General features: G+C 40.1%; 1 protein-coding gene across 6 annotated transcripts in view; it reads left to right on the top strand.

Annotated features, from left to right (window-relative positions):
• The window catches only part of TMC5 (transmembrane channel like 5), a 45181-nt gene that overhangs the window by 8762 nt on the left and 10350 nt on the right, over positions 1–26069 (top strand). For all 6 annotated transcript variants that reach the window (XM_067551043.1, XM_067551042.1, XM_067551040.1 and 3 more), the window contains exons 2-17: positions 4076–4243; positions 5082–5299; positions 5754–5861; positions 11234–11333; positions 12465–12555; positions 12934–13182; positions 15219–15370; positions 16012–16156; positions 17098–17253; positions 17793–17956; positions 18590–18668; positions 19219–19316; positions 19703–19798; positions 21264–21339; positions 22328–22461; positions 24016–24189. In XM_067551043.1, the coding sequence (XP_067407144.1) occupies positions 4170–4243; positions 5082–5299; positions 5754–5861; positions 11234–11333; positions 12465–12555; positions 12934–13182; positions 15219–15370; positions 16012–16156; positions 17098–17253; positions 17793–17956; positions 18590–18668; positions 19219–19316; positions 19703–19798; positions 21264–21339; positions 22328–22461; positions 24016–24189 (2114 nt within the window). In that variant the 5' untranslated portion in view covers positions 4076–4169. The remainder of the gene's footprint in view (positions 1–4075; positions 4244–5081; positions 5300–5753; positions 5862–11233; positions 11334–12464; positions 12556–12933; positions 13183–15218; positions 15371–16011; positions 16157–17097; positions 17254–17792; positions 17957–18589; positions 18669–19218; positions 19317–19702; positions 19799–21263; positions 21340–22327; positions 22462–24015; positions 24190–26069) is intronic.

The raw sequence follows: 26069 nt of genomic DNA, 5'->3' as shown, positions 1-26069 counted from the left end.
TCTACAATTCAGGGCTCTATCTATCTTGAAACAAGGGTCCAGGGTATCAATGAAAATAATGTCAAGGTCTCACGTACACCCAACATCTTAAATAAAAACAGATGCTGAATGAAGATCAAGTGACATTTGTCACTGTGACCCTAATCCTGCCCCCACTTACATAAATGATAAAATTCCCACTGACAGCAGTGGTCCATGATTCAGCCTTTTTTCACTGTTTATCTTATATAAACTTCAGCTTAAGTGCTCTCCAGAGCCTGGCTTCCTCTTAAAGTTTTATCTCACATGGTCTGATTGTTCTTTTCCTTCAGAGAGAGACACTCCATTAGATACTACTTTGTTGGACCTAATAGGACTTGCCTGATCTGGTGAATCAGCAAAAGAGCAGTGTATACTCCTAGAACCTGATACCCTGATATATATATATATATATTTTTAATATCAATTACAGACTGACTAATTAAAATATGCTAGTCATGAGCAGAATTTCTGGCTTTGGAGAGAAATCTTTCCATATGAAATTGGGTAGAGTATATTAAACAGGAAAGGAATCCATAATATAAAAACTCAGAGGGTCACAATAAAGAGAGAACCAGCCATGCCTTATAAAAACTAACAACTCCTTACAGAAAAAAAGTGTGGTTTAATCTGCTATATCAAATATTAGTGCTTCTTGGATGGCTAACATTCCTTTTGTGCTTGGTTATTAAGAAAGATATACTTCCTTGTAGTTCAAAAAACAATTGCTAACTTGAAGATTATTTTTAAAGCCAACTTCCAGGTTTGTTTTTTTTTTAACTTCAGGATTTGCATAACTAAAAGCAGATACTTACTCTATTTATATACTGACACTACTAGAAGTATAATAGCAGCACCAGGTCCTGTTTTAACTGATGTTTGAAACTTGATAGGACTGGATGTGCATGTTTACAAATATCTTCCTGTGTGATTTATGTGCTAAATGAGGATTAGTGTCTACAAAATGAAATCCCCATATCTGCAGAACTAGGTCCTGGTGCTGCCTACCACATGTGTTTTAGAGGGAGGAAGGAAAATATGGCTATTCTTTTGGCACTTGACTCAGAAAAAATGAGCATATTGCAGTACTGCCACCCCAAATATTCAAAAATCGCATGATTTTTGGTGAACCTGACTCACGATTTGGCTTTTAAAATCATGATTATGTAAAAATAATAGATTTAGATATAGTGTTCTTTTCATTTGCTTTCTACTTTTTGAGCCTTTAGGGTGCACAGGGGTCACATTTTTTAAGCTTCCTCCACAGTCCTGAATGCTACTTACTTTTTTTTTTTAAGAATGAAGATTGAAATCATCACATAACCACTTGACTCCAGGAGATGGGCTTTAAGGAGAAAAATAATTATCATAAGACTCATGATAAAATTGTGAAAGTTGGCAACACTGCTGTGCTTGCCTACAAAGGGCTCTGAGGTTCCAGAACTTTGTAACCCCTCAAGCTATTTACCAATCTAAGGGAAAGTATCAACTCCCTGATGGTCACCTATCTGTCTTGTATGGCCCCCATTTCTATGGTATCTGAGTGCCTCCCAATCTTTAAGGCACTGATACTCACAGCAGGTCTGTGAGGTAAGGAAGTGTTGTTATCCCCAATTTATTGAAGAGACACTAAGGCACAAGTGACTTGCTGATAGTCACACAGAGATTCTGGGGGAGAAAGGTATTGAACTCAGGATTTTGAGTCCTAAGCTTGGGCCCGAACCACTGGACCAGTCTTCCTTTTTGTGAAGATGAGACTTGCTGAATGACTCAGTAATGCCCCTTAATCTTCCTCCATTCCCCCTCAACAGTAGTTGTTTTGTGAAGATTTATCCAGTCAGAGAAGAATTTTCAAAGTGAGACTAGTATAAAAATATTTAGCTCTTGCTGACTGAGAGGACCGCATCGGAGGTCAAAGAGAAGGAAAGCATCACATGGCCCGACGATGACCCTTTCCCCAACTTCTAATGACCTCCCCCCCAACTTCTTGGTGAAAAGGCAATGGGCTGGGTCCCATACCACACCAGTGCCTCATGGAAATTTATAGAGAGATGATGGTGCTGGTTGCACTGTAAGAACCTAAACAGAATGGAAATGGAGAGCAGTGAGGCCTGGGACCTACCTTTCATGAGTTTGTCTCTCAGGGTTGCTCTGCAAGTTCTCGTGGCTGAGCTTTATTTTTTAAGGGGAGCAAGAAGAAGAGGTGGTATGTGGATTTTTGTGTCTGGTTGGCCTTTTCCGCATGTCAGGTAGGCTTACTTTGAAGGAATCCTCTGTTGCTTTTCCAGAAGCAATGTGTGTCTCAGAAGTAGAGCTGGTCGAAAATTTTCCAACACAGCAGTCTTCCATTGGAAAATGCTGATTTGATGGAATTGACACATTCCATGGGAATGTATCAATTCCATCAAACTTTAGACAGAAACTTGGCTACCTGGCTTTCTGGCTACCAGCCTGATGGGTTGCCCAGTTCCCAGGGCAGCCAGCTTCTGAGGGAATTGGCAGTTCAGAAAGTAAGCTGAAAAATTCTGTTTTGGTTCTCCCAAATCAAATTCTCAAAAAAAATTTTCTTCCTGTGGAAAAATTTTGATTTTTTTTTGGCCTGAATCATAACAAACATGTTTTTGTTTTCCACAAAATTTAAGTTTTTCATAGGTGGGAAATTCTGTTTTCCAGCCAGCTCTTCTCAGAAGGCTGTGACTATACTGTAATCCTGGCAATTCTTTTAAACCCTATGCTTTTACGTTGGGTGTGCGGTGAATCTGCTAATTACTAAAAAGCTGGTAGAGAATTTTTTTTATTTAGCACACACCAATTGTTTTTAAAGAAACGAAGTCAAAGAAAAGTTCTCACTATTATATTAATAACTGGAAGTTAAATCCTGCAATCCTTCTCCAAGCAAAACCCACATTTTGTCTGCTGCAAAGAGGAAGGATTAGGTTCTGGGCTTTTATATAAAAATATGTACACTAGCATAACTGATTAATTTGGTCAGATGATTACTGGCTTAATGTGTTACTTTAAATTGCTCTTAATCTTTGGTCTATCTTGATATGTGTGGGATTGTTACCTGAACAACATGAAAAGTTTAACATTAAGTGCTTATGTTTATAGTCTCTTGTGGGCAAATATCAGATTTCATTCAGTAATTATTTGTTTGCATAATGGGATGAGCAACTGCAGAATATATTTAAATTGCTTATTATAGTTTTTTATTACCAAGTATTTGGTGAAGGCACTAATCTGGATATAGCTGTGTGATTTGATCCTGATATATACAATGCAATAACATGATGTAATGTACTATAACACATTTGTCTCTTGTACTAATTTATTTTCACATAAACATGAATATCTTTGTGGGGTGCTATCTGCTGAGCTTTTCCCGTATGTTTCTAGCTTTCAGTGAGTATACACCCATACTCCCTTCCTCCCAGGGTAGACCTTAAAGCAAAAACTACAGTGCCTTGTCTCATTAACTATCTCACTGTAAAATCCTATCTCAATATAAAAACATACCTTTTTTTTAAGCAGTAAAGACATAACCAGCTATGCTTACCCATCTCTCTGTAAGATACTTGAGATCTACAGATGAAAATCTCTGTGTGCCAATTTTGCAGGATCTGGGCTGTGGTTTGAAGTCAGTGAAATGTACCTAAAGGGAAACAGGATCAGTCTGTGGATCAGGGATCATCTGTTTGTTATGTATCTTTTAAAATAACTGATTTCTATGCTGTCAAAATGTTGGGAAAGTCTTTTTACACAGATGCTTCATGCTCAATCTAGTCCCTTAATTTTAGATGAGGACTTGCATTTCTACATAGCCAGTTCCACTATCTTTGTAACTACTGGTAAATACATGTTGTCCAGAGGGTAAATAGGACCCAGATGATGCTATATTCACTTGAGACTGTTCTCCATTTATATAGATCTTATTGCTTTATTAATTATTAGTCCAGCAAGTATAAAGCCATTTTTTGTCTAGATGCTGACATCTATTGTTTTTGTTCCTTGCTATTGAGCAGAAAATCTATTGGATCTAACTTTTGTCTTTTATTAGGTTCAGAATGAACCACCCACTAATATAATACTGAAGCAATAAAGACTCAGGGTAAAGAAGATTTCTCATCCGTAATCAAGGAATCAGATTCATCATGTCTTCTCACTATAATGAAGCCTTTGAAAACCCAGACTATCACTATTCAGAGACATTGGAGATTAACAGAGAGTAAGTTTGAGTAATAATTTATGAAGTTTTGATGACCAATAATACTGTTGGTAAGAAAGGGAATTGAATATTTAGAACTCGTGGGGGTGGGGTGGAACTTTTTACCAGTTCTATTTTTGCTATTCATTTTAATCACTCCTTAGTACTTGTCTGAGAATATGTCTGTGGAGGCTGTCTTTTGCAGTGTTGTAGCCATGTTGGTCCCAGGATATGAGAGAGAGAAGGTAGGTGAGGTAATATCTTTTATTGGACCAACTTCTGTTGGTGGAATGTACAAATCTGAAAAAGAGCTCTGTGTCACTCAATTTGTACCTCCCACGAACAATAGTTGGTCCAATAAAAGATGTTACCTTTACTAATTTGTCTCTCTCTTTGTGTTTTTACATTTCTACACTTATCATAGTGACTGTTATTATTTTACACTTTAGATTAATACGTTTCAGGATTTATAGTTGCAGGTACCAGGGATTTGTTAGTTTCATCAAGTTTTCAGCAGATATGCAGATAGTAAGTTTGCTGCATGCTTGGAGCCTGATTTTACAAATGCTTATGCATATACTTAACTTAGAATGGTCCTCCCACTGACTTCAGTGGGACTGAAGTTTTAGTCTCTTTAATTCAGTTAATGATTGGAGCTTATGTCAGAACTTTGACATCTGGATTCTAAGCATTGTATATTATGAAAATGTTTTAAAACGTGGTAAAATAAGATGATGTGTAACTTATTTATGTCAAAAAAATTGTTTGAATACTGCACATCTAAAAACAAAGAAAAATAGATATATCTTATCTTTTTGGTCACTATTATTCCTTCCTTTTGTTTTGTTTGCACATGCAGTAGAGAGTGGAATTCATCCTTTCACCAAAACATTTACGATTCCTCGCGGTATAATGACTTGTCGTATGGTTCCTATGAAAGTCGCAATGGAAGAAGACAAGGAAACCAGGATTATCCTATGGCTATACCAATGGCCTCCAGGCAGCCTGTCTTCCGATATAGCCAAAGTAAATCAAGATTGGATGTGCCCAAGACAAATCCATATGGAAATGCACATAGTATGTAATTCCACATACTAAAAGCCTATGTATAATAGACAGTATTCTGGGAGTCCGTTCCTGAGGTTGATTCAAATAGCTGCTCATCTTGACTTTTAAAGGAACTCCGCATCCATGGCAGGATCAGGCCAGAGTGTATTTTACAGAAGTGTCCCTTTTAGGAAACTAAAATGTAACATCTTTGTGGGCAAAAAAAATCCTCCATTTTCAAAGGGTGGGGGAACCCTTAGTTTTAAAAAGGAACATTTTAGCAAAAATTATTTCTATCCTGTTACTCCAGAGTTTTATTTTTTCTTAGGTTGTGCTTAGGATGGGGGAAAACAGAATGTTAACATTAGTTACCTACATTTTTAAAAAGTAGTATTGCATTTGTAATTGTATCAACAAACCCAATCTCTGTGAACAGTTTTAAACATTTATTTTGGCTTACTACTTTTGTTTTTCCCTCTAACAGTTAATCCTTCCTTTGAGCATGAGCCAGAGTTAGCACATATGCCTCCCTCCACCTTCCATGCCATTGATGGTCCTTATGTACGCAGATCTTCTGATTCGTCTGATGGAGGTAAGATGGAAAGGCCAATGAGAACATTGAAACTTTAATCTCCATAGGAGGATGGCAACTTTCTTAGGCTTGAACTAACCAAACTTTATTCCCTTGGTAAGATATTTCATACTAATGAATATGAAAGGTCCTTTATTTCATTCAGGTGGCTGATTGATTGTCCAGGAATCCTTGTGACCCTTCCGTGCCTAGTGCAACCACCTGAAAATGCAAAGGTCAGGGCAGGCTGTAAAAGGAGAGCAGATTCTCCCAGCACTGGTGGGTGGCACTGAAGCCAGACTTCCCAACCAGCCATAAACTGTGCTTCTGATTTCCCACACTGGTTATCAAGAAGCCCAAAATACAAATACACACAGCCCCCTTTACTGCATTTCAGTCTCCAGCTCCAAATCAGCCACGAGGTCCAGTAAAGAGACCAGTTATTTAAATTCTGTGCTCTTTACTAAAAAGGTTCCCCCTGACCCCAAAGGGTCAGCCACAGTACCAGATCAATATAAGTTTGGATCTTAACCAAAATACCATGCTGCCAGCCAATCCTTTAGTAACTAAAACTAAAGGTTTATTATAAAAAGAAAGAAACAAACCATAAGAGAAATGTTAAAGGATTAAAGTAATCAGATACATATACATTATTTGAAAGTCCATATACATCAGGTTTCTAGAAGAATTGTGGCGTTTGCAGGCTTGTATAGTCCCTCTGGTATACATCCAGTACATGGATGGGTCGCAGTCCTTTGTTTCACAGCTTCAGTTCAGTTGTAGATGAGTTGATCCAGAGGTAGGTTGGTAGCTGAAGCTGAATCCCGACTGAAGAACAAATGGATTTCCAGGCTTCTGCCTTATATATCCTCTGGCCCCTGCCATGCTGTTTGTGGAATTTTACAGGAACCAAAATGGAGTTCAGAGTCACAGGAGCCAGTGCTGGTGACTCATCAAGTATACCTCTGGCTTTTCCCCCTGGGCCCCTTGCATCTGTGGATGTCTCAATGGGCCATTAAGTAGGCTATTGTTCTGCCACCACCCTGTCTAGGGTGTGTCTCAGACAGCACAATTTGAAATACAGATATATCAAATATATCCATAACTGTCATTATCATCTTACTTAGCACATTATAGTCTTTCTAACAATACCTGACATGGCATATCTCGCATGAATTATTATGATTCTGACATACTGATGTCAAACAATATACTAAATGCCCACCCCCCCAATCCAGCCAGCGTGACACCCCCAATGTGAGACTGGTGTAGAAGGGAGTAATCAGAGCTGCTGGATACACCTCACAGGGTGTCTCCCCCCCACCCCCACCCCCATCCATCCAGCCAGCATGACAGTCCTCACTGAATCCTAGCCGGCATTAAGTATCAAAATATTTCTTTACAACACCAATTCATTGTACCATAGCATCCTGGAACCTCCCTGTGTCTGGTGGACCTCCATCCCATGGCAATGAAAGCAGAGGTGGTTGGGAATTTTTTGATAAATTTGTTTTTTTTTATCAAAAAGTGCCAGTTTATCTAAATTCAGACTATTCATGAAACAGGTTTGGATTTGAGGAACCTCCCAACAAGAAAAAATGTTCCACCGGGGGGGGAGTTTTGAAATTGTTAAAATGTCTTGACATTTTCAAAACAAAAACATCCGGTTTTCCAATTCAGTGACTTTTCACTTTGAAAATAGACCAAAAGGTTTTAAAAGGGGGAGAGAGGGGTTGAAATGGAAACAAAAAGTTTAGATTGACCTTTTTTTTTTTTTTTTTTTTTTTTTTTGGTTTGTGAATATTTTTGAGATCTTTGACTTATTGTCACGATGCAATCTGAGAAGAAATTTTTAACTCTAAAAAATGTATGTGTGGGACATGAAAACTGTTTTCCTCCTAGCTGCAAAATGAAGGGTGTGGTATGAAGCAGACTCCCTATAAGTAGGTGAGCCCCTGTAAATCACTTGTGCTGTTATTCAGGGGTTATGGGGCCAAATTCTTTGCTACTGTACTTCCACTGACTTAAGCGGAGTTACACCAGCAGAGAATTTGGCCCATCTCATTTGAGTGTGAAGGATAGTCCTTAGTAGTATCTAAAGTGTATATTCAATCAACCAATATGTCCTCTGGGACTGGAATAGTGTAGTTTAGGGTTGAATCTTTCGCTAGATACTGGAACACAATCAGTCTTAAAATTATGGTATTAGTGGCAATTTATTGTCTGTGCCCTGCATAACAGACAATATGTTGGATCCATCAGGTTTCAGCATCCTGTAATCTTTTCATTGTGACATATTTAACTGCTACTTCTAGAATTCCTCTGCCTTGAGTGAAGAATTCTCTTCTAGAGTTGTTGCCTAGATACAATGGCAACATCTCTCTTAGCTATCCTTAACCAACTTTAACCTTTTAGGAACATGTAAATGGGTCAGGTTAACATCTGATTTGGTGGGAAAAATTGGCGTCTTACTAGAAAGTAACAATTATGTTGCTTCATGGAGATGACTTGTTTGAGGATTCCAGATTATAGAACATAGAGAGGGGAGAGAAACTTAAGAAATTTCTCCTTAAGACTTTTAATGTCTGGGAAATGGATACCCAGAGCAATTAACTGAAGGATAAACATCCAGACATTGAGAGTCCAGGGAGTACTTCAAGAAGAAGACAAATACATTTACCTTTCTCTAATCCTTTTAAATGGATACAGAGAAAATTGGCTCAGAGAACAAATGCTACTATCCCCATTGTTTATTTGGATCTGACCAGTGAAATTGCTGAAGATCAGCAAAGGGTGCATTTGTTAGTAGGCACGTCAAACTTCCCTGGTCTTGTAAATCCAGAAAGCCCAAACTCAGAAAGGGAATGCAGTTCTGAGCTGCCTACATCTTCTTCCCCCATGGCTGCTAGTGACCAGAAAAAGGTGGTTGTAGACTTTTCTCGCTCGTCAGCTTCAATAGCAGAAGGTATAAGCATCCAGTGAATATAAAATGTCAGTGGTTTTTGAATACTAGGCTGGGGGTAAGATGATGTGTTGAACTCTGATAAGAAAATGGAGGTCTAACTCTTAGGGCCAGATTCAGATACCCTTTCTTATGCTGTTATTCCAGCAATTATCTCCCTGAAGTCAGAGGGAGTATTTATGTAGTAGGGTTTACCCTGAATGTATCCCAGTGTGGACTTTAAAGTTCAGTTTTCAAGTCTGAAAAATTGTACATCAAATGTAAGATGATGGGCGTTCTTTATTTAACTGGACTATGTGCAAAATGAATGCATAATGAACAGGTCTGTCTAAGCCAATTTGGCAATACATTTCTTAGTTTGCTAAAAAGTATGTCTTGTTCAGTTAGCTTCATTCAGAGACATAATAGAAGACAAGCTGATCTGATCTTCAGGATGCCTTCCAGCCTTCTCAGACTAGACCCAAATGCAGAAACATACAATGAAGACAAACAAAAACAAGGCAAGGGTCTTCACTGTCACTTAGAGAAGCGTGTGTGTGGGAGAGGGATTTAAATAGCTTCTTATCCCAGAAAAACGTGGAGGGCCTTGTTAGCCAATATGGAACCACAAGAGAACTTGGCATAAATGGCATTCTCCATACTGGAGAAACCCAGTTGTGAAACAGTAGGAGTGCTAGGAGTTGGGCTTGCTAAATACATTAGCAAGACGTATGTGTAAAAGCCTGACATGGTTGTGTTTTTGCAATATTTGGCCTTGTCTTCACTAGGAAATAAGACGTACATTTGACGTTTTAGCTAACCTGTTCACTAATTGTTAGGGTGACCACATGTCCTGTTTTTAATGGGACAGTCCTGTATTTAAGCCCTCTCGCTTAACTTTTGTCCCAACTTTTTCATAAAAATTGCATATTGTCTCATATTTTCTGCCTCTTGATCAGTATCAGGTTTACAATGGCACCAAAGCATGGGGCCCATACTCAGAAGGGGCCCAAAAGGGGATGACTATGGTGGGTTCTGCTTGCCAGATCTCTGAACGCTCGCCAGCTGCCTGCCCACCAGTGGTGAGTGGGAGGTCCAGTGGCCAATGTGGGTGGATGTGCAAGGCTGGTGGCAGGGTGAGGCCGCAGCGTGCAGGGCTAGGCTGCTTCCCCTGCCAGTCAGTGAGTACAGCCTCCGCCCACCCGCTGTGTGCTGGCTCCAGGGCCGATCTCGGCTCAGCCAGCAGGGCCTCACCCCCAGGCCCATCTCTGACCAGCTCTGGTTGCATGCTGCAACCTGCGGCGGCCAATGACTACAGGCAGGCGGTGGTCTCAGGCTGTATGGGGAGGCTGGGAAGATGCAGCGCCAGGTACCGAGAGAGGCAGGCCCGTCCTTGAGGCCCAGCTGGGCATGGAGGGCAGAGAGCGCTGGGCAGGGAGGGTTGATTGGTCAACCCCGTGTGTGAGAGAGGGATGGGGGGCGGGGTGTCACCCCCTGTGTGTGTATCCCCCGGCCAGTTCTGCATGCTGTCCCCTACACGCACACGAGTAATTTTACCAGATGTTCCTTATTCAGTATAGGGAAATACGGTCATCCTACTAATTATGCTAAAATCCTATGTAGATAAGACAAGTTGTAGTTTTAACACATGTTAACTGGGTGAGGTAAACCTTAAACTCCATTCAAGGTTTTACCTTGAGTAGCTAACATGGGTTAAAATGATAACTGTCTAATCTACACAAGGATTTTAATGCATTAGTTAATACGTTACCTAATGTTTTAAAACTACACCATTTTTCCTGATGTAAACATGGCTTTTATGGCCCTAACTGATGCTATTTACATTTTTAGATTCATATGCAAGTGTTTCTCTCAAGCTGAAATTATTAAAACACATAATAAGCTTCAAAATAACAGATAAGAGAACCCTATATAAAAAGTGTTTCAGCAAAAGTACAATTTGTTTCCATTAACACTAAACTTATATACTACTACTAACTAAAAATCTTTTTTTAAACAAAATTAATTTACAGTTCACTATAGGTTTATTTTTATGAACTTGTAGAAACAACCCCCCCCTTAAAAATAACAGCAATTAAGAACCTTTTTAGAAGGCTTGAGTCAATATTTTTACTTATTTTGTATTATAGCCTATTGTACTAACGGTAAACTATCACTGGGTTTGAATGATTTTTGAAAGCATTGAAAATTGTATTCTCCCTATGTATCTGTATTACAGAAACATTCATTCCAGATAACTAAGAATATTTAGTGCAATACCACTGCTAGCTATCTCTAGCTCTCAATTTCTCATAGCTTAGCTGAGTCTTGGTAGCAGTGTGTATTGGATAGCTTATTTCCAGTCTATCCTCCTCTCACTCTTTGTATGAAAGTTAAGATTATTATCTGAGGTTCTGGATGGATATAATTTTTTTGTACATCCCACCTACAGAAGAAAAGTTGATCAAAAATCTTTCAAGCATGTCCAACAAAGAGAGAATTAAAGCAATCCAGAAGACACCAAAGACAATGAAAGAAAAGAGAGACATCAGGTAAAAGCAGAATGTTTATTACAGCCTAGTATTAATGTGAATACACATACCATTTCTGGCATCTACTTAACAGATGCAGGTATCTGCATATTTCCTAGCTTGATTCTCTGTCAATTGTAGAACAAAACAACTGGAAAGTAACTTTATATTAATGTTTTTAAAGTAGCATCTTACAAGGCAAATTAGCATTCAGTAAGGATAGCAGGGTGTGCATTTTTGTTGGATGGGAGCACCATTTAATCTCATTGACAGCAATATCCTGCTCTGTTACAATAAGAAATGTTATCTTAAATGTGGATTACGATTTTTTTTTAAGAGTTTCAAAAGAATGTTCAGCAATAGGAGCAGAGAAGAGGCCGAGCAAAAGAGGTTGAAGATGATCAGGCAGATTTGTCACTATCTGAATGCCATTGGAGAGGATATCTAAAGTCCATTACCAACAATAAGCAGGCGTTAGATGAGAGGAGGCTGGATTGGCACCAGTCTTGTCTGTCCTGAGACAGGTTGCCAGCTAATAGAAAGAGAGAGAGCAAAGCTCTCTCCCTAAAGTCCAAATTTTAGTAACTTTTTGGCTGCTACTGAGTAGAGATAGCTGGGATTTTTTTTCCACTTTTTTTTTTTTCCCCCTCTGAAAAATGCTGATTTGTCCAAACTAAAACTGTTTGCAAAACCAGGTTGATTTTTAGATGAATATTCTAACTTGAAATTTTTAAAAAAGTATTAAAATTATTTTTTTTTTTTAAATTCATTTAAAAATTTTAAACATGAAAAATGCTGATTATTTGCTCTCTTTTGAAACAACTTCCTGTTTTGAAATGTGAAACTAATTTGACTGAAAACATTGTTTTTAAAAATTGAAATTTAAATGAAATGTTTCAATGGACCCCAACTAAAAAAAATGTTGTTTTCTTTGGGGGTGGGCAGCAGGTTTCAGCTTGCAAATTTTTTTGAGATGTTGACCTTTCTGCCTGATTCAGGATGGTAAAATTTTTCAAACTTTCGAAAGTATGCTCTGGCCATGTCCTGCCCAGCTGTGCTATTGTGATTGTAGCAGTCTGTTAAACACAATATACTGTGTTAACTAAGAAGTTCTTCATTATTTTATTCACCCTCCTCCCTGCTGTTTCACAGGAATAAAGCTTTTATGGAGAAAACAAAAAAATCAGTGAGCTACAGTACTCAGATTAACTGTTGTACACAGTGTCTGTACAAAACGACATTGGTAAGTGTAACCTGCCTTGTTCACACAAGCTGGATTCAATTTTTTTTAACTAGAATCTCATTGCTAACTCCAGTATTAGATAGCATATTGCCACATTGTTATCTTTACTTGCCAATAGGCCAGAGAACCAATGCACTTTTATTGTTTGTTTGTTTTATTAATTATTTAAACTGGATTATGGTAGCACTTAAGAGCTCAAATCAAAGAAAGGCATCCTGCAAATGAGAAGAAAGTGAAGGAGGGAAAATGTTCCTAATTTAAAAATACAAATATGAGAAATGTGGGATTGTCTTGTGTCTTTAATTTGGTTACTATATAAACAAGTGCAGTATCAGATTGCCTGTTCATGATCCTATTTCTGTCTCCTTCTAATGTTAGTCCTATCGGCGATTTAAAAACGGCCTGTCAGAATTTTTTAACTTATTGCAACTATGGCAGAAGACTCTGAAAGTCATCGGTGGCAAGTTTGGAACCAGTGTTCTTTCCTATTTTGTTTTTTTGAAGTGGTTACTGACTTTCAACATCTTCTCATTCCTTGTAAACTTCAGCTTCATAACAATCCCACAGCTTATAGCATCAGAACCAAATAACTCTTCATTCAACGGTCTGGAGCTTCTCACTGGGGCTGTAAGTATGTAGAAGCAGACACAAATTAGCACTGTGTACTTGAAATATATTTTGTAAAATCATCCTAATGTAAAAAATCAGTCACAAATATTTTCTAGTAACAGCAGGGTGGAGTGGCAGAAGTTTTAATAGTGTTCTTATTTTCTTCTAGTAAGTAAATTGGTAATTTCTTCTGGTAAACTGTAAATGTTTTAATTTGACCTATAATTCCATATTGAACAAAAGTCATAACTGACTAATAGTTGCTGAGTAGCATGTACAATATTAATGGATGTCGCTCTAATTCCTAGAGCATTTGTGTCCTATTCAAAAACTATTTAGTACCATTTTGACAGCCTCTCAGCAAGTGACTGAATAGGCGTGAAGACTGCATTATCCTTTAACTCTTCCTGCATTAGCCTGCCCTAAAGCACTGTCAGCAGTGAATCGTCCCATGCTATCCTTCCTCTGCAGATACATTAAGGACTTCAAAAACAGCTTGAGTTCTGTAGCACTTTAAAGACTAACAATTTTAATTTCAGTAGGCATAAGCTTTCGTGAGCCTTGGCTCACTTTCTCAGATGCAGTTGGTAGAAATGATACAGCAAAATAGGAAACATAGAAAATATATAGAAGGCAACATTTACATATCCAAGGGCATAGATAACAATGGGGAAGCTGGGTTCTTGAGGCTTGATGACAACCATTGAGTAGGAGGTGAGAATGGGTCATCAGAGCAAATTACTTCTTGTAATGAGCTTAAACAGGGATTTGGAATGGCTCTCATTACAAGAAGTAATTTGCTCTGATGACCCATTCTCACCTCCTACTCAATGGTTGTCATCAAGCCTCAAGAACCCAGCTTCCCCATTGTTATCTATGCCCTTGGATATGTAAATGTTGCCTTCTATATATTTTCTATGTTTCCTGTTTTGCTGTATCATTTCTACCAACTGCATCTGAGGAAGTGAGCCGAGGCTCAGGAAAGCTTATGCCTACTGAAATTAAAATTGTTAGTCTTTAAAGTGCTACAGAACTCAAGCTGTTTTTACTGTATGCAGACTAACACGGCTACCCCTCTGGAACTCTTCATTAAGGACTTCAGTTTCTAATGCTGTGAACCTGGCACACTTCATAAGCCCTGCATTCTTGATGTTTTTGCAAGGAGCTGGGCAAACCCTGGCATGGAGTCAGTAGGGCTTTACTCAGGTGAAGTCAGTAGGGCTTTACTTAGGTGGACCTTTAAATCTGTGCTGAGATCTCTACACGATCAGGGCCTAAATACCTAAATTTTTCTTAAGGAAGATAAACCTAAAAGAAAACATCTCAGTATCCCATACTGTGCTAATTTTACTGACACTAAGGTACCCTTTGATTTGGTTTATTTGGTTACCTCCTTTTGGGGAGGTTAGTTTTTTCCCCACCTGACCTTTACAGGAAAGTTGTATCATTTCCACTGTGGGGGGGTCTATCTAGATAAATAATAACCCAGCCTGGTAGTTAAAACCTTTTCAATGGGTGGATGCCATGTTGGTTTTTTTAGAGGGATATATATGAACATTCCTGTTGGAATTTTCTTGCAACGTTGCATTTGTGCATTTCAATTAATGGTTCTCACTCTTCAGTTGTAAAACTGTTATGCTCCCAAGTTTCTGGATGCAAAGTGAAAGTACTATGTTAGGGATTAAAGTATTTACATAATGCTTCCTGGGAAAGATGGCCAAATAACCTTTGATCTAATACCTCTGGCAATAATCTTAACTAAGGGCCCATTCCTGCAAGATGTTGAGCACTCTCAGCTCCTCCCATTGATTCCTAGGAGAAGGCTGGGTGCTCATTGGCCACAAGAAGCACTCAGCACCTGCAAAATTGGGATAAATAGTGGGGGAAATTAAGGGCCTAATCTGGCAAAACTTTACTGTCAAGATTGATTTCATTGGGGTGAATGGGTCTATTCCTGTCAATCAGGTTTTGCAGGATCAGACCCTGGAGTACTCTGCCATATTCAATCAACAGCGTGTCTTTTGAGTGCTAACCCAATATCTGTATCATTTCAGGGTTATTTTAAAAAAACTGTGCTCTACTATGGTTTTTACACCAACTCTACAATCAGGACAACGGAGAACAACTCTTCTTATAACATGCAGCTGGCCTATATTTTCACTATTGGGATTTATTTCATCATCTGCTTCTTTAGCTTGGTGTACAGGTACAATAACTATATATTCCTCCACTTTTTGGAATATCTTTGTATGAAGACAAAAAAACTATTAACATTTTAAGAGAGTCTAGTAGTAGTAGTAGTAATATTCTTGGCCACTAATTTGGACATGCTGCTGTTGACAAATTCCTGTTTCTAGTTCCTGATGGCAATAAAGGAATCTGGTGAAATTAAATATGCTGCCATCAAATATCCCAGGTTAGGGTTATCTAGTGTCTGAAGTGCTGCCAGACCCGCTAGACAGGATGCAGAGTCACTGCAGAGCCCCTGTGTTCCCCAGAAGAATTCTGACTCACTCAGTTGCGTTTAATCCCCTGTTACAAATGCTGCTGTCCATAACTTCCACGAGTGATTTGCTGTGTTGAAATGGCCCTTCAGACACAGCCATTGCTGACAAGGAATAGGAGAAAAGAAGGCAGGAAGGAGCAGAGAATGTAAGGACCAGAAAGGGAAAGGGGAAGGACTGTATTTGAACTCTACATTCACTAATTAAGGAAGGTAGATTTCTATAGTTTGAAAGACTGATTTTTTTTTTCCTCAACCCCTTTTGGATCTTTCCCCTCAAAGACTGCCTGCATTTCTCCTGCATTCCCCTGATACTGATCTCCTGCATGTCTCTTTTACTGCAGCATGGCAAAGTCCTTCCGTAAGAACTTCATTAATCCTCAGACTTACTCGGGAAGCGCTGCCAAGCTTCTCTGTATCTGGGACTTCACTGTAACCAATGACAAAGCTGTGAAACTGAAGCAAAGAAACCTCAGTACGCAAATAAAGGTATAGAATGAAATGGGTCGGAAAGAAACTCTCTCCCCATGCAAGGAGATCTAACTCTCAGCTTGAATGTATGACTTGCTTAAGAAAGTGCTGTCTGCTACTTCAGCGATCAGACTTCTTCCTGCCCCACGAGATTTCTGTTATGAGCTATTTACTTACCTGTCACTTGCTTAGTCATATATTTTAAAATAATTCTTCCCAGCTACTTCTTTTTGTCCTAGCATCTGAATCTCTACAACTGGCATGTATATTTGCCCAACTTTTTTTTCCCCCAGACCTACGGCCAAACATTGGCTTTTAGTGAGAAGGTGGGGAGGAGCATACTGCTCTTTGGCTGGCATTATCTAGTGTACTGCTGATTTAACTTGAGATTGTTTCTACACAACATGCTTCAGTCCCTCCTTGTGGCATATCCTATATGGTGGTGCACGCGACTGAACCGTGTCTTGCACCTAGCTCATGTTTTCTCATTTATTTTTGGCCTTTTTTTATCATTGTGGGTTTGGTTTTCTTGGTGTTGGACCACTTACACAGAAAGTCACCATTGAGAGCAGTAGCCCTAACTAGGAAGTATGGTGAAACTTGCACAAGAGACTGCCCCAAACATAGTGAGAACAGTTGTGCTGCCTTCACTAAGAGATCACTTTTAGTCTATCCCGTAAGTGATCACTTAGGACAAGTGTGGAGAAGGCACTGGACTGGGATTTAGGAGACCTGGGTTCTATTTCTGGCTTGGCTCCTGGTCTGCTGGGTGACCTTGGACGAGTCGCTTCTCCTCTCTGTGCCTCAGTTTTTTCATCAGTAAAATGGGGTTAATGATACTGACAGCCTTTGTAAATCACTTTGCGATCTACTGATCAAATAGCACCATGTACGAGCTAGATATTATTGTTATATTATTGACTAAGTCCTATGCCTAATTAGCAATTGTTTGATTGCAGGAATCCCTGTATGAAGTGAACCTTGAGGTACTGAACCTTTCGCTAAAGCAGAGAATTGCTCGTATTGCTATTCATCTGGTGGCTTGGGTAGCTTCCTTGGGAACAGCAGCTGCTTGTTGTACCGGTGTTTACTTCCTCTCAAGAAATAACCTACAGGTAAGGACCAGGTTTGATAAACTGCTACCCTGGAAACAAAGGCTTCAACATTGGGATGCTGGACTCTTGAGTGCTAACGGCTGTTCATGATTAAGGCTTGAAAGACAATAACGCAGCATAAATGTTGCAAGTGCCAGCACACTCATATAACTTTGAATAATTTAATACTAGTTTGAACAATCGGGGCCTAGGAGACAGCAGGAACAATTGCTTCGTTTGGATTCCAGTAGCCTTATTCCACTAGGTACTATAAAGAAAAAAATGCAAGGACAGAAAATGCTGTCTCCTTATCCGTCTCTTGTGCACTATAAGGCCCCAGTATTGCACTCAGATCTGTGAGTGCCTTCCCCTGGCCTGTGTGGAGACAGGGGTCCATCCTAGCAGATCCTACTGCAGGATCAGGGCGTGACAGCGTAGGTTAATTGCAGAGCCATGGCACTCCAAAGGATTGCAGGCAGTACCATGTACAAACTATTCTGCAAAACACTTCTGAGGGGAATGTCTTATGCTTTTCTTTTTTTTTCCCCCTTCCCTTTAAGCACTTGGAAGGTAACAAAACTGAGCTGGAAAAGGAGGCTGCCACACTACTGCTGCCCATTGTGGTTTCTCTCCTCAACCTCCTCATCCCCTTCTGCTACGCCTTGTTTGGACTCATAGAGAAATTCCAGTATCCCAGACATCAGATCTATGTCACTGTTATCAGGTATCCAGTGCCATCTGCTTCTAGCTAACAGCACTGTCTGCCTGAAGCTGCACTTTTCTGTTGACGGTAAGGCCATGACTAAATGGTACTGAAAGCAGCAGCCTGCTATGCATCAGGGCAGTCACTCCATTCAAAGGACATGTGACTCCACCCCTAATGTTGGCAGTTGTGTGCTTGGAACTCGCTGCCATGCCATAGTCCCGGTGGAGGCAAGTGTATCGTTTCCCTCTTTTCCAGGCATACTGTGATGTGCTGGGGTTTGCTCAGCCTCAGTGCAGATCCCATTGATGGAAAGATGGAAAATGGAGGGGAGGGTTGGTTACAACAAAACAAGGTGCCAGTGTCCCTGCTCCACCGAAAGTGTCTTCTAGAGTTGGCCAAGGGGAGCCCCACTGTACTTTAAAACTGACATCCCTCGCGTAGGATGGTGTGCAAATACTACTGCCTTTCTCCCGCATGGAATGTCACATATTTCACTTGCAATGTGTTTTACCGAGTCAAATGCATTAACTGCATGATTCACATCAGCTTACACCCAAGAAAGGAGTGATGTGCAATTGATGTCATGTCCCCCAGTGTTCCCTCCAGAGAGTTTATTTAACAGGAATCAATATAGTTACTTCTTCTTTGTAGAAATATTTTTCTGAAAATATCAATAATTGGAATCCTCTGCTACTACTGGCTTAACGACGTGGCGACATCGGGGAGAGAGGTAAAGTTTTAATCACTCGGGTGTACAAATCTTTGCTGTAAAACATGCGGTCAGGAATTCGCCTTAAACCACTTTCATAATATGTTGTCTAAACATCAAGAAACATGTCACTGGCTAATGATCGGTGGAGGAAAAGCTATGTGAAAGGTGACAGACTGTTGGGATGAAATTAGCCCCAGTGCAGAGGGCTACACGTAGCCTCTTAAGAGAGGGATGGACTTGCGGCCTTGATGTTCTTCAATTGGATCAAGGAATCTTTGGAGAAACAAATGTGGGGGGAAAAAAGTCATCGTATGGTCAGAACTAGTATAGTCAGACAATGAACACTGTTGTACAAGGTCAGAGCACATTTTTGAGCTATATCTTCACTGGGGTTTTTTTGGGAGTGTGTTTGAGGGGGAGGGAAACGACAGTGAACAAGGGTCTGAGCCAAAGCCTCCTGAAGTTTTTCCATTTGTCTTTCAATGAGCTTTGGAGTGGGCTCCAGAAGTTCATACACTAGACAAAGATATTTTAATTGAACACACTTTTTATTTTTCTCTCTTTAAAGTGCTGGGAAAACCTAATTGGCCAAGATATCTACCGTCTCATTGTGATTGACTTCATATTTTGCTTGCTTGGCTCTTTCTTTGGAGAATTTGTACGAAGGTGAGTGTGATTTCTAGATTACATCCTTACTGATTGATGTCAATGTTTTAAATTAATGCACAGTTTCTTCCATTGTCTGATAGAGAGGTATGTTTACATTTAAATTTTAGCTGCTTCATTCTATATAGTATAACTCTGGGCTCAAATGAAAAATGTTCTTTGGCTTCTGTCATCCATTCAGCATGTTCATGAACATCTGTATTTTGCCAAACACAACTTTGTGCTTATTCCTCCATTTGCTCCCTAACTAACAAATGGTGCACACTTCTTTGCATAATGCACCATTAATCTAGATCTGCATATAGTTAGTCATTGTTACTTATATGCAGGAGTTTCCCTTAAGGATTGTTGCAGTTCTGTAGTTAATGATTTTATGTCATTTTCAGAATCATTGGAACTAAATGTTGCAAAAAACTTGGAGTGCCAGAATTTGATATTGCACGAAATGTTTTAGATTTGATATATACACAGACATTGGCCTGGTAAGTGATGAATTTTAATTCATACCTGCTATAAGATATTCGTATTTATTCCTACAGAGGCACTATGAACAGCCTGGTGATGACATTTGTGACGGATAAGGATATAGCAGAAAATTGCCCTGGAGACTTCACTGAATTAAGTTTAAGTAGCTTTGGGGTTCATTGTATTAAATGAGTGATTTATGCATTATTGTGGGCCAGGAGTGCCTGTAACTTCTTGAGGGGGAAGTGAATGCAAATTCCCCACCTCTGGTTATGCTAAAACCCAATCTTTTGAAGCTATGCCCTGAAGAGTGAACCACTGTCTTCTGATTACCTCTTCTGGGAGTCTCATGATCAAAGAGCCAAGCAGTATAAAGGAAAGACTAACCTATTCCTGGGTGAGCTAGTTCTGAGCGAAGGCTGTTATGAACTTGTAACCCTTTGTGGGGTTTGAAGGACTGATTCTTACCAGAGCCCTTGTTGAAGTTGGGGATGATCTCTGCGGGGATAAAGCTTATTAGCATGCATGTAGATTCTTTTATTGCTTTTAATATGTTGTCTCTGTAATGCTTTCACCTTAAAAATAAATGTGGTTGCTTATAAAGAACTATGTGGTAACCTGTAACTGCTGGCAATACATTGGTCATGGCCTTCAACAAGAAAGCAAAGCACAGACACAGGTCTGTTTAAGGAGTCTTGCTTGCTAGAAATAATGCAGCGTAGGCAAAGGACTGTGCAGCCTGGCAAAATGCTGGTCAGGAGCGGGAGAGATGTGGATCTCTGCCCAAGAGAGGCAATGGTTGAGAATCTGGGAGCCTAGAGTGGGTGCCCTTGGTGAACCACAGAGGGGGAATACAGGTGCATTTGCCCTGAACTGTGACCACACTTACAAGTGCTTGGCTACCGCAATGGTAAGAATGGTATAAAAACCTTGATAGACATTTTAATTTACCTTTTGTTATAATTATAACTTAAAGGCACACCCATCCCCTGTTTTTTGTCATCCTCCACTCTGCAAAATTGAAATAAAACTAATAACAATGGCTTTATGCAGGAACTGCACAAGGTAGTCTTCTTGCTCGCCACAACTGAAAACTTGGAGGTGGAAGGGGAATGTAGAAGGAGCATCCTGTATCTTTGACATTGTCTTACTCCCCTACTGAAGTAGCATCATTATCAAAGCTTTTCTAATATCAAATGGTGTTAGCAACAAGGAGGGAAGGAGTCTGTCCAGTGAGTGACAGAATGAGGAAGGAAATTGCAAATGGTGGATGTGTGTAATAAAATGTTTAGTTTTATTTTTTAAGTATAATTTTTAAAAGGTTAATTTTACTTATTGGTGCATTTAACCATACTAATATTATAGTTAATAACTATCCAAATATAGTCTGATAGATTCTATTTTCATATCATGCAGTAAAAACTGAAGACTGTTCTCATACATTTTTGGACTCTTTCTCCCCTACATTTTTTTTTCTTGTAGGATTGGCATCTTCTTTGCACCTTTAATGCCAGCCATGCAGATTATATCATTTTTTATAATATTTTATGTAAAAAAGGTAAGGAGCTTTATATTTGTTCTTTTTCAAGAACCCTGAGCCCTAACTAGTCCAACATCTCAGCAAGAGCACATTCTTATCTGAGTTTTTAGGAGCAAGGTGGAAGCTTCAGCTTCTCAAAACATGGATCGTTACTGTTAGGAGTCTTGAATGATACTGTATCTATGTCCTGCCTTTGCAGAAAAAGGGGCAAAAAGAGAGGTTAAGGGCAAAGTGAGTCAGGTGGAGAGAATGAAGTGGTGAAGTGACAGCTTGGGTAGGTGAGTGGGACACACCTGCACACACCAGCTAAAACCAGAAGCCCGCTGTTCTTGTATTCATGAGTGTACTATTTTCAATAATTTAACACTCAGACTATATCTATATATGGGTGCTAGTGCGGCAGTTGTGATTCTGTAATGTAGATGCTGCCTACATCGACAGAAGGGGTTTTTCTGTTGATTTTTAGGTAATCCACCTCCCCAAGCAGCAGTAGCTAGATTAGTGGAAGAACTGTTCCAACGACCTAGCCACATCTACATCAGGGGTTAGGTTGGCTTAACTACAGTGAGCAACATAGCTAGGGTGATCTAAAATTAAGTGAAGACCAGCCCTGAGTCCACTGCCATTGCATATAGTAGAAGTTTACTTCCACTGAGTCCTTCTCAAACTCAACAAATATTAAATAGGTTGTGCTCTTGAAAGTCGAATTGTACCATTGATCAAAACTCCCTTGAACTTTAGAGGTAAAATGCCTCCTGGTCTGGTTTTCCAAATCTTGACCAACAGAATCTAGTTTTGCCTCTCACTATTTGAAAGGCTGTACTTTATAATGATTTAGTATGTTTGTTGCTGGAAGGGCAGTTTGGAAACTGTTGAATGCTGTTCCTATGAAATTGCTAGCAAGTTCAATTGGAGTGACTGAAACACATTATTTAAGTGACATGTAACACAACTTGTGTGTGTGTGTGTGTGTGTGTGTATACACACATCTTTTTTTTTTTTAAAGGTCAGTCTGATGAGGAATTGTCAACCACCTCGCAAAGTCTGGAGAGCTTCTCAGATGACAACGGTCTTCATTTTTCTGCTGTTTTTCCCTTCCTTTACCGGAGCCCTGTCTGTAATGGCAGTCACTATTTGGAGGTAGGAAAGAACATCAGCATTTGGACTTCACTATCTCTAAACTGAATTACACTTTAATCAGAAAACAAACAGGATGGAAATCTGCAGTCATCCACTGAAAGGTTTTGAGGGTTGCTCATAAACTGTTCAGACTCTGAAGAACACTATTGCGAACTCAGAGTTTAACTTACTCTATTGAAAGATGTGCTCAACCATAGAAAGAGAGTGGAACTGAGATTGTGCTGCTCCCCCCATAGGTGTCCTCTTTGAGAGATGAGAAGGAAGGAGATGAAGGCTGGTACTGGCCTGTAACATGAGAGATCCAGATTCATTTCCTTCCTCTGTCACAGCCCTAGTCTGCGATTTTAAGCAGTGACACAGTGTTTCTGGTCCCCATCTGTAAAATGAGGGATAGCAGAATTTCCCTACTTGACAGGGGTAGTGTGAAGATAAACACACTAAAGACTGCGTGAGGCACTCAGATGTTATGGTAATGGGGACCATGTAGCTATGATAGATAGAAGCTTCTATTCCTGTTTGTCCATTTTCCCTAAGTCCACTTTCTATTTTCCCACCCGGAGGAACAAAAGGAGGCCCAAGAAACAATGCAAGACATGTGGAGGCAGAAAACTTTTATAAGAAAAATCAGTTGAGTTGTAACCTGTACTTGGGGGTTTGAGTCTGGTTTGGTTATTAAGTGAAGCATTTGCTGTGTGACAGTCTGGCTCTCCCTCCTCTCTTTCTCTCAGAAGTTTCTGTGACAAACCTATTTCCTCTTCTCTCTTGCAGTTCTCGCCCCAGTACAGCAGACTCGCTTGCTAGCTACCAAAAAATGACTTAAGATCTTAAGGGCAGGCCCAGAAATCAGGGCGCAATTTGGATGTTTCCTAGTAGTTCTTCATAAGCACTGGAGGGGGGTGTTCACTGAACTCAGACTTGCATGGCTTGGCTCCATTCCAGTCTCTGCAAACCAAACCATCATGTTATCACAAAGAGAAATCTAACCTACCTCATGAACGCTAAGACTTTTTTTTCCCTAGTTTGAAAATTATTGCTTCTGCTAGGGACTGAGCCACATCCTGTTTTTACCAAAAATCTTAACTGAATGTTCTTATCCAACAATGGGGTGGAAAAATAAGGTGCTGGTGTGCTTTTTATTAAGCATGCATGATGCATCTATAAAAGGAGTGGTTTCTTACATACATACATTTATTGCAAAATCTATGTAGCCTCTGTTATGGTAGCTAACTTGTTAAAGTTAGCTAGAGATTGGCATCTGAAAGGCAGTGCTGGCCACTCATCTATTGTGGGAGAGTCTTGCGTCTCTGCTCAGATAGTCATCTGGGCCCACATTATTGGCCAAGGAGTCACCAGTGTACACATTCAAACACAGACATGGAGCAAGTCCTCTATCTGTTAAGATTTGCTCAGGCAGTTCACTTCAGTGAGTTGAACTGCATGCTGTCTCCCAAGAAGACCTAGTACTGTGGCAAGGGGTGTAGCTAACACAAGGGCAAGGGTACCAGAGGAAATGAACTAGCACTTTTTAAAATATACTTTGTCTTATTTTTCCAGGCGGACACCTTCAAACCAGTGTGGTCCATTCCAAGGCTTGACCTCCATAATTGATGCCATTTCTAGGTGGATACACATATTGGACAGCTATTTCAGCTCGAAATGGGTGGGGTGGATTTATCGTAACTTAATTGGAAGTGTGCATTTCTTCTTCATCCTCACGGTCATCGTCCTGTAAGTGTCCATAAATGAAACTAGGTGGGATGGAGAAAATAAGGGAAACTTCACCATGACGCGTTCATTCTCTGTGATGAAAATGCAAAGTAAATTTTAAAGCTTCACTGGTGGAAACAATGAATATATTGGAATTTAGTAAGAATTTGTGGTATATGAATAGAGAAGCAAAGAAAATTTTCTCCTTTTTATATGAGGTGCTCAGAACTATTTATAAACCAGCCTCACAATAGCCCTGTGAGAGACTGTTCTTCAAGTACACCCACTTTATTGGTCTCCAGTTTTAGAAATCCTCTTCCCACTAGTGCACTTACACTTTAACAAAATAAGTAAATATCAGCAATTCAGCGCATCCTGTGTACAACTGGTAGGATGGTTTGTTCTTCCTGTTTTGCAGGTGAGTAAATTGATAAGTAAAGGGGACAGATTTTCAAAGGCACAAATGACAAACCAGGTCTACACTAGGAACTTTTGTCAGTATATGTGCAAGTTGCATCTGACGAAGTGGGTTTCTGCCCATGAAAGCTTATGCCCAAATAAATTTGTTAGTCTTTAAGGTGCCACAGAACTCTCGTAGTTTGTCAGTATAGTAATGTTAATTAGGGAGTGATTTATTTTTGGTGACGTTTTTATACTAGCAAAAGCCCTAGTGCAGATGTAATTATGGGGCTGTGGGGTGTCCTTTTGCTAGCATAGCTTCTTTTTGTGGCAACAGCATAACATCTAGTGACCAGCACTCGCCCCCGCTTGCCCCCTCCCTCTCGGCAATTACAGTAGACCTGAGACCTGACCTTATCGGGACCTTTACTGACACACCTAAGATAGCACGTCTGAAATGGCAAACAATGGGACGTTGCAAAAAGCCCAGGGCAGCCATCAGCTGTTACGAATACTGCACATCTCTCACGAACAGGGGCAGCCATCGGCTGTTACGAATATCACACACCCCTCATGTATCAAGCATAGCCCAAGTGCATAATAACTGCTGCATTTCGGCGGGTCTGGCAGAAGGGCTGTTGGCCCGCCAGACTGATCACCTGGAGCTGCTACCTCTTCCCACCCCCGAGTCCTCTGCTGGGCGAGAGTCGAGTCGAGTGCAACCGATCCGAGTTTTGAACCTGAGTTTTCTCGTGTCCCCCCCGTCCCCCCCCGTCCCTCCCCCCCATTGGTCAGGCGTCAGGGAAATTAGCATAAACTATGCTGGTATAAACTGTGTCTATGCTCAGAGGATTTGTTGGGTAGTTGGAACTGGTAGACCTTTTCTAGGTTGTGGACTAGCCATCACTGCAAAGCCCCTTAGTGCTGGAGGTGCAGCTTATATTAACAAAAGGAGGTTTTTTGCTGGTATAAGCTGTATCTATGCAGGGTTTTGCTGGCATAGCTATGTCAGTTAGGGGTGTGATGGCATGTGACAGGCTATGCGTGCTTCTTCCCTGTAAAGCTTAGCTTGTTGCTGTACCAGAATAAAGCCCAGCTAGGCTGGCATAGCTACATCTGCACTTGCAGCTCATTGATATTTTATACTGTAATTTGAAAAGCTCTCTCAGAGCAGTTATGGGTTTTGCCCAAGACAACATAAGTCAGCAGGAAAATGGGGAATAGAAGATGAGTCATTGCTCCCAGTCATATAGTCCAATTACATTCCCTTCTAAGAGTCAAATCCTGGTCCCATAAAAATCAATAACAAAACTCCCAAGAGATTCCAGTGGACCCAGGATTTGCCTCTATGTGCTAGTTGCTAATGTTCATTAATTGGCAGGGGGAGGACAGTGCCAACAACTGGTACAAGGTTGGCTGAAAACCATGGATTCCTGTCTAGAACTAAAAGTACCCTGTGGTGTTGACCTGCCTGCCTTGTATTTGTGTAAGAGCACATACTC

The sequence above is a fragment of the Emydura macquarii genome, unplaced genomic scaffold, assembly GCF_026122565.2.
Source record: "Emydura macquarii macquarii isolate MOO-44397 ecotype Brisbane River unplaced genomic scaffold, CSIRO-AGI_Emac_v2 contig_1348, whole genome shotgun sequence".
Lineage (NCBI taxonomy): Eukaryota > Metazoa > Chordata > Testudines > Chelidae > Emydura > Emydura macquarii.
The sequence above is the reverse complement of the archived record's forward strand: the minus strand, read 5'-3'. Positions and strand labels throughout refer to the sequence as shown.